This window comes from Acanthisitta chloris, unplaced genomic scaffold, assembly GCF_000695815.1.
Source record: "Acanthisitta chloris isolate BGI_N310 unplaced genomic scaffold, ASM69581v1 scaffold8995, whole genome shotgun sequence".
Taxonomy (NCBI): domain Eukaryota; kingdom Metazoa; phylum Chordata; class Aves; order Passeriformes; family Acanthisittidae; genus Acanthisitta; species Acanthisitta chloris.
This window is the reverse complement of record NW_008673129.1, coordinates 82,308-95,015: the sequence shown is the minus strand read 5'-3', so window position 1 is coordinate 95,015 and position 12,708 is coordinate 82,308. Positions and strand designations below refer to the sequence as shown.

At 41.8% G+C, this 12,708-nt stretch overlaps 1 protein-coding gene across 3 annotated transcripts; it reads left to right on the top strand.

Moving 5' to 3' along the window:
• Positions 1-1,725: 1,725 nt before the first annotated feature.
• ALDH8A1 (aldehyde dehydrogenase 8 family, member A1) lies at positions 1,726-12,202 on the top strand. 3 transcript variants are annotated; one of them, XM_009074797.1, is made up of 7 exons: positions 1,726-1,904; positions 5,936-6,083; positions 6,485-6,640; positions 8,353-8,502; positions 9,146-9,402; positions 10,182-10,343; positions 11,750-12,202. In XM_009074797.1, the coding sequence occupies exons 1-7, from the start codon at positions 1,767-1,769 to the stop codon at positions 12,200-12,202; spliced, it is 1,464 nt and encodes a 487-aa protein (XP_009073045.1). In that variant the 5' UTR covers positions 1,726-1,766. The 3 variants fall into 3 exon arrangements, with proteins under 3 accessions (XP_009073045.1, XP_009073047.1, XP_009073046.1); XM_009074799.1 differs by lacking the exon at positions 10,182-10,343; XM_009074798.1 differs by lacking the exon at positions 8,353-8,502 and having other exon boundaries at positions 1,760-1,904.
• Positions 12,203-12,708: the final 506 nt, after the last annotated feature.

The following is a 12,708-nucleotide window of genomic DNA, read 5'->3' as shown; positions in this document are numbered from 1 at the left end:
ACCTTTTAGGCACTTCAGTGCTTTAGCCCCAGTTCAGCAGTTGGCCACATGGATAAATTGTACTGTTGACTGCACACACGTTTGTAGAAATATCAGCAATGCTTTATGTGGAAATTACTTTTGTAAAATCCTGCGTGTCTGAATTAGCTGAAAATCGTTACTGCCAAAACTGAAGCTTATGAATTATCGTCATTTGTTTTGTCTTTTTCAAGTCTAAAAATTGAACTTTAGTACCGGTTTCCACATGCCAGCAGTGGAGGTTTTGGTGCCCTTGCTGGATTCCAGAGATTCATACTGCCAAAGTCCTGCACCACTGTTCCACTTGAACTCGTCTTCAAACCTTGAAAATGTTTAGGTTCCTTTAAAGTCAGGGGCAGCTACAAGCATAAGAATGTGTCTTCAGTTTGAAGACTTCTGTACATTCTTCACTGTATGTGGACAAGGAAGTGTGCTACAGGGTGAACGTCTGATAGCCCTTCTCATGTATGGTTGCTCTAAATTTTGAGGCTCAGTATTCTGTGATGACAAAAAAGCTACTGCATGCTTTCCCAGCTTGTAGTTTGGGAGGATCAGAGGTATTACCTAATCCAGTTTCAACATGACTGCACTGCCTTTCAGCACAACTTTGAACTCTGCCCAGAGGTGCCAGTTGGTGGAAGCATAAATGATCTGTTGTTATGCAATAGAAATATATCACCTTTTTTGATCAAAATATGCTTGCATGTTGACCCACAATAAATTTTATGGCTTGACAGTAGGTCTAGGGTGCAAAACCTTTCTAAACTGCTGTTTGAGATATTCACAATCTCCTGGTGGCAACATACTGCTCTCTGGGTGTAGTGTTTTGAATATCTCTGGAGTGCATGGAGGTGGTATGCAATCTTAGAGCATTTCTATAATCTAAGCATTCTCTCTTGTACAAAAATGTCTTTTACTCAGCTCTTACTGGGCAATTTGGATTCTTGGGAAGTCAATGAAAAGGCCTAATTATATGTAATGGGCTTCTCAATAGTAAGGTGGCTTCCTCTGGAATATCTGTGGAAGGAAAAGCATGAAAGCCAGCATCTTGCTTTTATTTTAAACAAAAACATTCTGACAATATGCAACAGAGTGTATTGGGTAGGACTCTGCTTCTCAGCTGTTTGAATTGAGGGGTTACTCAGCTGTTTGTATTGTTTGATGTTTGGGCATATTGATGGAAAAAAAGAGTTTTTTAATGCTTAAAATCTCTTGTTTTGGCAGGTGCATTGGTTTTGGTGATACTAGGAAAAGTACTGATGATTACACAGCAGTGAACATGAGCTGCAGACATTCTAGCTTAAGTGTTTTTTCTTTGTGTCTACTGATACTAAGGAGCAGGTTCCTGGCTAGGTGTTTAAATATTAAATTATTTTATATAGTTATTGCAAAATGTCTTTAAACTGTAGCTTGAGAGAAATTTCCATAAAACCATTCTTTTTCTCCCCTTCTTCATAACTTTATTTCCTACAGACAGAGAGGAGCTGTTTTCCAGCATCTTAAGCTGTTCCTGCCTCCCTGCTTCAGCTCCTAGTAAAGAGCCAAGTGTCACAGAAATAGTAATTTTTCTCCCTTTCCTCTTTCCTGCTGTTGTTGCCAGGGTTTGTTCCTACTTGTGAGCAAGCGGCACAGGGAAGACGGAGGGACAGGGGGAGGAGTTCAGACTCACTGTGCAAATACATAGAGATGTACTAATCTAAACTGATGCCTTGTAGGAAAAAAATCACAGATGAAGCAAGCAGCTAACGATGGCACAGTCAAAGGCTCTCTTAGTGCTGGAAAATTTTATAGGTGGCAAATTTGTTCCTTGTTCCTCCTACATAGACTCCTATAATCCATCCACCGGAGATGTCTATTGCAAGGTGCCAGACAGTGGCAAAGAAGAGGTGAGTACTATCCAGATGTACAAGGAGTGAAAAATGTTACATGCATATTACAAGTCTTTTGAGTGAGAGAGGCTGAAGGTGAGAGAACAGAAAAACGATGAAGACTTAAATGAGTAAGTTCTCGGTAGTATTGTAGTGCTGTGTAATCCATTGCTGCTGGGTGGTTTTTTTTTTTTACATTTTGATGTTAGAAAGTTACAGTCTGGATCCTAAGCTGGTGTGAATCAGCAAGGCTTCGGTAACTTATGTGGAGCTCCTTCAGCTCACATGGGAGATGTCTTGTGTATAAATTAACAATAACGCTCAGACTGGTTGTAAGTGTAAACAATCTGTAAGTGGGAAAAAGGTTTTTTGATCTCCTCATGAATAAATGTAGAGGCACCATATACAACTGTGTTCTCCCTCAGTGTCTTGATGGTTTGAGTTTTTATTTAAAAGGATTTTTGGCTTTCTGCCTTTTCTCTGAAGATGGTAACAAGCTTCCAGACCTCTCTGGTTTTGGTATTAGCAGTTGGGCATTCAGTGGAAGTGTTGAAGTGGCTGTGGTGAGTGCGTTTCCTCTGTATCAATGTCAGGTTTCCTGGTCCTGTGCTCTCCCGTGGGATGAATGTTTCCTGGTACCTTATATGTATTCAGGTGTGGATGGGCAATGGATCCCATTGAGGAGCTGCAGTTTCATTGATCCTACTGTATAAGAGACCTACAAGTTTGTGTCTAGCAGTCTTTCAGATTTACTGGAGAGAAAACAAACAGGACAAACTAGTATAGCACAAAGGGCTTGGAAAATACTGACAAGCAGTGGACAGTATTTTACAAATGTTTCTTTAAAACTAACTACTAAAGTGTGTAGCTGTTCCCCTCACTTGCATTTCAGCCTTATTGACATCTTTTCTCTTTGCTTCTCTCAGCAGAAACCTTTGCACTGTAATTTCAACTGAGTAAATATTTGTTAGATGCTGATGATCGAGGGTTAAAGAGTAACAGGTTTGGTTTGTTAGCAAATATCTGTGTAAGTTCATTCCAACCCTAATTATGCCTGGAAAGACTTCTCTTTGATGTGTAGGTGCTAATATTCCTGTTCATTCATTGCAAAATCATTAAAACCAGAGATATGTGAGAATGCCAGATCAGGCTAAAAGAGTAGGCTCTAGAGATACAGCTCAAGTATGCTAAGAGCAATGGCATTTCTCTTTCAGCTTTGAGTTAGTGGTTGTGCATGGCATTGGGAACCCAGTTTAAGCACCTGTAGATTTGGTGAGTGCATTACTCCTGCACTTAGGTAACTGCAAGAGGGTTGGGCTCTGCAGAGCTGGCATCCACTGGTGTCTGATGGAATATGCTGAAGGGGAAAGTGCAGTCACATACGACTTGAGGATATGTGTCTAGACCCAGGTTTGACAAAGAACTTGGGATGCTGAATTCCAGCAAAGCTCAATGTCCAGTTGTTGGGTTTTTTTCTTGGTTAATTTTAGTGGAAGGTTAGAAGGTGAAACAGAGGGAAGCAGCCAATCTGTTGCTGACCCTGGAGTTTAACATTGAGGTCAGCTACAGGGGCCATTTCAGTCACTTTCAGCCAAAAACACAGAATGTGGTTTTTTTCAGGGATTAGTTTGTCCCCCAGCCAGATGTCTTAAATTCCAAATAGCAGTACCAGAGCAAGCTGAGCAGGTGCCCTGTATCTCCAAAAGACAGACTGGTGAGGACTAATTAGTGCTGGCAAATGCCTACTTAAAAAAAGTCTCTTTAAAGACCCTTGCTGTGGTGAGTCATTCCCCTTCAAAAGCAAACATCATGTCCTGAGGGCAGCTCAGTTTGGAGTATTTTGATATCAACTTTTTATGATGAGTCTGGATCATGTGTTGTTTCTCTGTGTCAGTCTTGTGCAGAAGGAGAAAGCAGAAGGAAGTGTTTCAGACACACGAGTTCATAGTTGAATTCTTATGTGTTTTCTTTGTGGCTTGACTTTGCTTCTTTTTGGTAGTCAAACTAAGTAACTGTTTAACCTCTGTACACTCTCTTATTTCTGTACAAATCTCTTCCCTTTTTTCCTCTTGCTTTATTTAAGATGAATCTACTGCCACTTAATTCCTTCCTTTGCTAGTTTTCTGCTGTCTGTGAAAAAGCAACACCTTTGTTGTTCTTCTAAATCCACTGAAGGGTTAAAAATGCAGATAGTCATAACTATCTCCTCTCCTGAAGCACAAAGCATCTGGTGGAAAAGGGCAGAGGAGAGGGCAGGTGAGCAGCAGCACCACAATGGCCCCTAATGACGGGATGGTGGAAGAACAAGTTAATTAGTGAACGTGGTATGGTTTCACAGAGAGTGAATCTTATCAGGGTAGCGTGGCATCCGCACTGGACTCACGCAGGAAGCTGCGGTTCCCCTTTCACAGACCCACTTCGGTTCCACTTCAGCTGTTCAGTGCCTGAGAGCCTGCTGCCAACAGCACTTGAGTAGCAGGTTGTTGAACTACAGTTGAAAGAGTAGAGTCTAAGTTTCTGAGCTTGGCCAGTGATCCGTGTGACCTTGTGCGTGGGGCTTTATTTCCTGCCTTGGCCTCCACACCAGTTTTATTCTGGCTCTAAAACTCTGGTCCTTATTTTCAGGGGGACTATAACTATAAATTCTGATGTGCATGGAGAGAGGATGGAGGAGGGGCCAGTAAAGTTTTTCACCTGGTTGAACTTTTGTGCCCTCATTGGTAAAATGTCATTGGAGTGTCTGTAAATTATTTTGTGATGGTTTTTATAATGCCCATCACAATCTGAAGGAAGTTTTGTGGAACTGGTGGAAAGGAGCCTTCAGTGACTGCATGGGAACCAGCAATGTGGCAACCATTACGAGAGGTCATAATGGTCTGAATAACATTTCATCAGCGTCCTCCTAGTTTCTGATTTTGGCAGATTTCCATTTTCTTCCAAATTAAGAAATTTTATAAGCAAAAATTAGAGGAAAGCAGCTAAGACTGCTTTGGCTAAAACCCACCTTGATGCATATATTAGATACTGGGACCAATGAAAAAGTGATAAATAGGAAGCAAAAATTGGGAAATAGGGCAGTTAACTAAAATATGGAAGGATGTTGGTGACCATCTTCAATTAGACTGAGAGACTGGTAAACACCAAGAAGGAACTGCTTATAAATAAACAGATGCAGGTAACTTCCATTTAAGAGTCCAGAGGAAATGACTGATGGCAGAGAAAGCTTTGTGCTGTATTTTAATCCTTTGACATCTGGTCTGCTTCAGAAAAGTGCTGGTAATCCACCACTGTTCAGAAAGGTCAGGCTGAAGGACCATGCAGATGTACATCTCAAGCAAAATACTGACAGGACTGGAATGCATCTATATAAATTTCTTATCTGTAGGCTTTGTTAGGTGTCTGATGAGAGAACTGACTAAACCCCAAGTGTTTAGAAAGGAGCTGCTTTTTTTCTGTGAGGGCATTAATGACTTTCTAGCAGTGATCAGGCAAGATAAAATTTTTCTCTGAATGTCCCTTCTCTAAACATATTCTTAGTCCTTGCTTGAACCAGATGGTAGAAATGGAAGAGGAAATCCAGGGCAAGCAAGGCATACATTCCTTCCACAGGTCTTTACTTTGATCATTGTTTGGTGTGGCTCAAGTCCTGTGTTGCAATGACTGTGGATGTTTAGACTGAAGCTGCATTTGCTCTGGAAAGATTCTTGCTCTTCCACGAGAAACAAGATTCTGATTCATTATGGTCAGTGGCACTTGCTCATGCCAACTGACCAGTCTGACATTTCCTCCAGGCCTGGAGGGTTGCCCACAAGTTGCTGAAATTTAGAGAAAAGCAAGAGTTTCAGTGGAAGTTTCTTTTCTAGATACTCTATTTCAATAACACTTCTTGAGTTATGGGATGGTGACAATGGAGAAGCTCTAAGGAGATGCTATTTTCCCAGCACTGTGATCTGGATTTTTAGGCCCTGAAATATGAATTCAGCTGCTGAGTGTTTGATATTTTCTTATGCCTTTCATTAACATTCACCATCCCTCATTTGCTTTTTCAGGTGGAAGCTGCTGTCAAAGCTGCCAAAGATGCCTTCCCAGTTTGGTCCTCAAAAACTCCATTGGAAAGATCTCAGATCCTGAACAAATTGGCAGACCTGATTGAACATGACCTGGAAGCATTTGCACAAGCAGAGTCAAAGGATCAGGGTAAAAATTGGAAATGTTGATCTCAAATATACTATCCCAAATATAGAATTTCAATATTGCTGTGAATATTGAAATGGAGGATTTGGATGAAGTTATTAGTATGGTATGAACTGTTGGAGCAAATTGGAGTTGATGTGCCTAAAGTTTGAAGAAGTTTTGGATTTTGGATTCCTGGGGCATTCTTGGTTTTCAGACTTGCTGACTTTGAATTCAGTTGTTCGATATTTGGAATGTGTTTCTAGGAGGGACCTGTTGTCATTGACTATGGTTGCACTGTGTTGGAGATTACTTGGGTGCAGGACCAAAGTCATTTCTCTAAAACCATGCAAATCAACTACAGAGCAGAGTATAAAGCACTGTTTCAATCCATGGTAACAGCAGCACGCTTGTTTTTATTTCAGGGAAAACTATTACGTTTGCCAGAACAGTGGACATCCCTCGGGCCGTGTACAACTTGCGATTCTTTGCCTCTTCCATCCTTCATCATGTCACAGAGTGCACCGAGATGACAGCCATGGGCTGTGTGAATTACACCTCGAGGGCACCGGTGGGAGTTGGTATGATGCTCCTGACGTGCTGAAAAGCTTGGCAGAATGTCTGCTCCAGCAGTGGCTTGGCAAAGAAAGGATTTTTTTCAAACGCATTCATTGTCTCTGAGTCATGTGCTAAATGTGACTTTTCTGCTAAAGCATCAGCTGCTTCGTGTAAAATCAGTTATGCTACTTCATGGCAAAAAAAATAGAAATAATCTGTATGCCTTAAAAAGCTAACTTGGTAACTCTGGCCCTAAAAATCTCACGTGTTTTGTATGTGTCTGTGTGGGTGTTACAGCCGTGGATCAATGAGGTGTGCAGAGTATAGTGCTGCTGATCCTGCGGGGAGAGCAGAATCCTCCTCTCCTGCGGGGAAACAGGAATAGTTTGCGATGAGTCTGTGACCCGAGTGCACATGGGTGGATGAACCACTTCTAACTGGGGAATTGCTGAACTCGGCCACTAGATGCTGCTGGTGCTTCAGAAATAAAGCAGCTGTGCTGAGCTGACAAGTAACAGTGTTGTCCTGATTCCATTATATATATAATATAAATAACATGAAACATTAAATATATATGAGTGCTCCACATCTACACTTGAATTATTTAAAATATAAAATTGGCTTACCTAGAGGACCCATTTAAAGTTTTCTTGAGCAGTGGAGAACATGACAGCTTCTGGTAAAATTACTCTCGTAAGAAAAAGTCCCTCACTGCATCTGATCCATCATCCTGTGGCTTTTGCGAGGACTCAACTAATAATTGCAGATTTTTTTTCATTATTACCTATAAATATGTGAAGTTAAAGTGTTCCCAAAGGCAATCACTGAAAAAAATTCTGATGATTCAGCAATTTGTGGGAACAACAGTTTGTACAGTGATAAACTTTGGCACTCATAAGTTAGAGTAAACTTTACCTGGAAACGTGTAGTATATGTTATACATACTTTTTAAATATTGAAATTGAAAAATAAAAAAAAAGCTTTAAAGAGCAAGAGAAGTCGAGTGATTGAGCTAATATATTCAGTGTGGAGAAGAGAAAGCTCTTGAGAGACCTACAAGAGAGCTGAAGAGGGACTTTTCACAGGGACATGTAATGATAGGACAAGGGGTAATGGCTTCAGACTGAAGGAGGCTAGATTTCGATTAGATATTAGGAAGAAATTCTTTACTGTGAGGGTGGTGAGACACTGGAAGAGGTTATCCAGAGAAGTGGTCAATGCCCCATCCTTGGAAATATTTGAGGCAAGGCTTGGTGGGGCTTTGAACAACCTGGTCTAGTGGAAGGTGTCCCTGCCCATGGCAGAGTGGTTGGAACTTGATGATCTTTAAGGACCCTCACAACCCAAACCATTCTATGATTACCTTCACTTTGTTTGCTAACACAAAGTACTACCATAGACCAGATGATGTAAATGATATGGCTAACCTTGCATTAATGTTCCTACAAACACTGAAAAACTCCTGTAAATAGAAGATTCTGCACTGAAGAAGCAGCAAAACTTTTTCAGAGAGTTTGTGAACTCTCTCTCTGAATACTTTTACAATCATTTACACAGACCTTTTCAAGTTATCTGCCTGTGAAAAATGCTGCAAATGTGTTGTACAATCATCTGGAAATAAAAACCGTAACCAAGTTCCCTTCATAAATCCAAATTGGTGTGTAGCTGCTGAAAATCAGAGAAATGAGTTTTGTATCTCAGCAGAATGAACTCCTGTCGTGGTTTTGCTTTGTAGCTGGTTTGATCAGTCCTTGGAATTTGCCACTCTATTTGTTGACCTGGAAAATTGCTCCTGCCATTGCATGTGGAAATACTGTGGTTGCCAAGCCAAGTGAGATGACTTCTGTCACAGCTTGGATGATGTGCAAGCTCTTGGAGAAAGCAGGTAAGTCCTGTAACATGCTAAGGATGGGGAATGGGGTGGAAATGCTTGTCTGAGCACCACTTTTGTTGTTGCACAAAAAGAGAAGGTGCTTTGGGAAGGAGTTTGCTGTAACTGGATGTTGCACTGGAGAACAAAAAGCTCTCCCTGTCCTCATAGTATCCCATCTCCCCACCCCAGCTGTTGCTCTATTTTTTCCACTATCTTCTGATGATAATTTTTTGTGTTCCTCCTTTCCCCCTTATGCACTCCACTTAAGGATGTCCTAAGTCTGTAGTGCCAACAGAGGAGCCATGAGAGCATAAGAGAGTGAGAATCAGTTCTTGGTAGCTGTCACAACTGTATTTGGCACAGAGTTAGTTAAAACTGGGAGGGCGATTGCTTCTTCCCTGAATGACTGAAAGCTAGATCTCTGATGATAGATATCAGGCAAGCTTGACTGACTGGTGGAATTGGTTTTATCATTTAACTCATCATCCTCAGGGCTATTTAACATCATGCATTTCACCTACTACTTAAATACAGGTCAGTATTTGTTACCCTAGAGCTACCGGTAGTTTTCTAACTTCAGGGACAAAACACAATGAAGTGAAACCCACTGAGCAAGGGGAAGGGTATGATGACCGTGTGCCTTTCTTCCCATCAGGGGTACCTCACGGGGTGGTGAATATGGTGTTTGGGACGGGTGCCAAGGCGGGAGAAGCCCTCGTCTGCCACCCCGACGTGCCGCTGATCTCCTTTACGGGCAGCACGCTGACGGCCCAGCGGATCACGGAGAAAAGTGCTCCACACTGCAAACGGCTTTCGCTGGAGCTGGGAGGCAAAAACCCTGCCATCATCTTCGATGATGCCGACTTGAGTCAGTGCATCCCCACCACCCTGAGGTCCAGCTTCGCCAACCAGGTGCCTCTTGCCTCTGCAGCCTGTAAACCCTGTTTGCAGCAGGAGGGGCACGTGTCTCAGAGTGTGTGTAATGTGCACATACCTCTGGATCCAAATCCTGAATTGTCAAAGGCTGTTTCAAGATTGTGTTGTGAGCAAATCCTAAGTAGAAAAATACTTTATTCCACAAGCAGGGAAACAACAATAGAGGGCTCTTCTTTGTGCTCTGTCAGAAGATAACAAGGTGTCATTAATCCTCTCAGAATAGATACATTGCTTGTCTCTCCAGGAAGTAGCTGCTTTAAATTCCACTGTGCAAGTAAGTGGGAAACTTGCTGGTTTGCTGGAATTAAATTTGGAGACTTTCTCCAAAATTTTAACATTGTTCTTTTCTCATCACCACCCTCAGGAGTGCTCACCAAAGTCAGGAATTTGTATAAGGGCAAATGTTCAGAAAAATAGCTTGGTATCAGAATGGGAATGAACACAGAGATCATTTGGAGTTTTAAATCACATTTCTTGTGAAAAATGTTGGAGAAGAAAGTGTGTAATCAATGAAAAATCAAATTTACTTATGGTAGTGACTGCACAATCCTGATATTGTTTTGGTTTTTCCTTCTCTTTTCCTATTTTATCTGGAAAAAATTCCACTTTGTAGTGCTGGTGAATGTAGTTTACACTTCTGAGGATGCAGGGACACAGGTCTTATTCTTTGATGTGACTCCTAGTATGTGTCACTAGTACAGTTGGAATATGAACCAATATTGTTGATTTCTGGTTTGTTTTTTTCTTTTTGGTAGGGTGAGATCTGTCTCTGCACCTCCAGGATCTTTGTTCAGAGGGGCATATACAACGAGTTTTTGAAGAGGTTTGTGGCAGAGGCCAAGAAGTGGAAGACTGGGAATCCCTCAGATCCTACAGTCAACATGGGAGCACTAATAAGTAAAGAGCATCTAGAAAAGGTGATGTTATATGGAGTTTACATGATCTCATCTATTAGAGGGGTTCAAAAGGTGATTTCAGAGGTACATGGAAAGGATCATGTCCTCTCCAAGATTAGCTCTGAGGGCTGGTGACTCAAAGCTGTCATACGGTATCTTTTTAATGAGGTTCTTGTTGTTTATGGCCTGGGATCACATGATTCCTCTGGAAAAATCAACTCCCTGGGGAAAATATTTTAAAATGACAAAAAAAATATTTCTTGTGTTTGGAATGAAAAAATTACAATGATTTCTAAATCCTGAATTTATACTAATCTTAGACCTCAGCAAGATTTTCATGGATTTTAATAGTACATTTTCTGAGATCACTTATTTAGCTAGTAAGTTTGGTGACAAGGTAAAAGTCTTACTTTTATATCACTCTGCCAAATTCTGGGGAGTAAAAAACACAGTTTGCTAGAACTTCTTGCAGCAATTTGGAATTGCCTATGTGCAGAAAGCAGCTGAAATGGTGCATAGGTAGACATAGTCTGCTTTAGTGGCTTACATGAAATGAATGTTATGGTGTCAGAGTTCCAAACAGCAGATGCTCATATCCCAAAACTATCTCACACAACCAGCATAAGCAAACCAAAACCCACAGACACTGAGAAAGCCAGACCTTTGTCATGCTTCCTGATGCCTCAACAGGTTTTCCAGGTTCTCCTGTTCTGAAGTAGAGTGGTAGAAACACCCACTTCCTGAGGTCCTCAGTCTGTGGCACCACAGAGGACTTCCAAGTTTAACCTACCAAGGTGGCTAAAAGGAGAGAAGGTAGCCCTGTGGTATCTCTGTGGCCTTTTTATAGGGGAAGTAACCAGGCAATGACTGCAGAACAGCAGAAGCAGATCAGCAGCGTGTCCTGTGTGTTCAAGGTAGTAAGCATATGGTAACAGCAGCCATGGAAACATCATTAATAATGTACTAATGAGATTTTCTATAGAATTCATGGCTTCATCATCCTAGTGGCATGTGAACATTTAATAAGCCTGCCTGTGAGGCAGGAAAATATTACTGACCTCATGGAGTAAATGAGTGAACCATGGGACGAGGCACATGACACACTGTCCAGGCTCCTGGAGGAAAGGAGGGAGGCTCTGGGACCACTTGTATTTTCACCAAGGGTCCTACCCTTTTGACAAGGCTTAGTGAGAAGGACCAGCAGTGTTGCCTGCTAGTAAGTGTTTGGAAAGAGAAAACAATCTTTTTTTCATCAAGAAATACCCAGCTTTACACATAAAGAAACATTACAACAAAAGCTAGGGAATTACCCTCTGCTGTAGGAAGGCAGCATGTTTCAGCTGAAGATGTTCAGGGGCTCCTGCTGATGTGTGGACCCTCAGGTTTTGGTGTCCTTTAGGACTGATGTTTTCCTGCTGCTTCCCCAGGTAAGGAACTATGTGAAGAAAGCCCAGGCTGAAGGAGCCAAAGTCCTCTGTGGAGAAGGAGTGGATTCTTTGGCTCTCCCACCTGACAACCAGAAAGGCTATTTCATGTTGCCCACAGTTATTACTGAAGTCAAGGATGAATCTTGTTGTATGCAAGAAGAGATCTTTGGTCCTGTGACATGTGTGGTAGCATTTGACACAGAAGAAGAAGTGATCACAAGAGCCAATGGTGTGAAATATGGCTTGGCAGCCACTGTGTGGTCCAGCAACGTGGGACGCGTTCACCGGGTAGCGCATAGGCTACAGTCTGGATTGGTGTGGACCAACTGCTGGCTCATAAGAGATCTGAACTTGCCATTTGGTGGGATGAAAGCCTCAGGCATAGGAAGGGAAGGAGCAAAGGATTCCTACGAGTTCTTCACTGAAGTCAAAACCATCACAATAAAGCACTGACATATGTCAGCAGAAGTATTTTAGAGTAAAATAAATGACAGCAATTTGAGCTACCAAAAATGGCTTTCTAGAATACAAGCTGCTATTGTAGCCATCTTGTTCTTGAACTTTGGTCAAGTAATATCTAGGACAGCTGAAAACAGTCATCCCAAATGCTAATGTTGAAGGCAGCTTTTCATATTGGATGAGAAGATCAGTGTGGACTCCACAATCAACACATCCTGAGGCAGATGGCTTGCCTTTCTTACAGATCCTAAAGCTTTTTGAGTATTCCTGTCTCAAAAATTTGTCCCTTGAAGGCAGATTGGAGAAAGAGGCATGTATACTATACCTCTGGTTGGTGAATTACCCTGAGGGACAAAGTGTCAAGCACGTGGTGAAGCTGATACTGTAATGGGAATCAGCCCATTTTCACTCTGTATGGTATAGTCCACGTATAAATCCATATTGCACTTCACGACATCCGACAAGGACTAATGCTCCACCACACAGAAAGCCTGAGGAAC

What these genes read in the sequence shown, in the direction of transcription:
- ALDH8A1 (XM_009074797.1), top strand. Translation starts at nt 1,767, where the DNA reads ATGGCACAGTCAAAGGCTCTCTTAGTGCTGGAAAATTTTATAGGTGGC. An exon ending in GAGGGCACCGGTGGGAGTTG is followed by an intron (nt 6,641 to 8,352) that starts GTATGATGCTCC and finishes TTTGCTTTGTAG; the next exon opens with CTGGTTTGATCAGTCCTTGG. An exon ending in GGTCCAGCTTCGCCAACCAG is followed by an intron (nt 9,403 to 10,181) that starts GTGCCTCTTGCC and finishes TCTTTTTGGTAG; the next exon opens with GGTGAGATCTGTCTCTGCAC.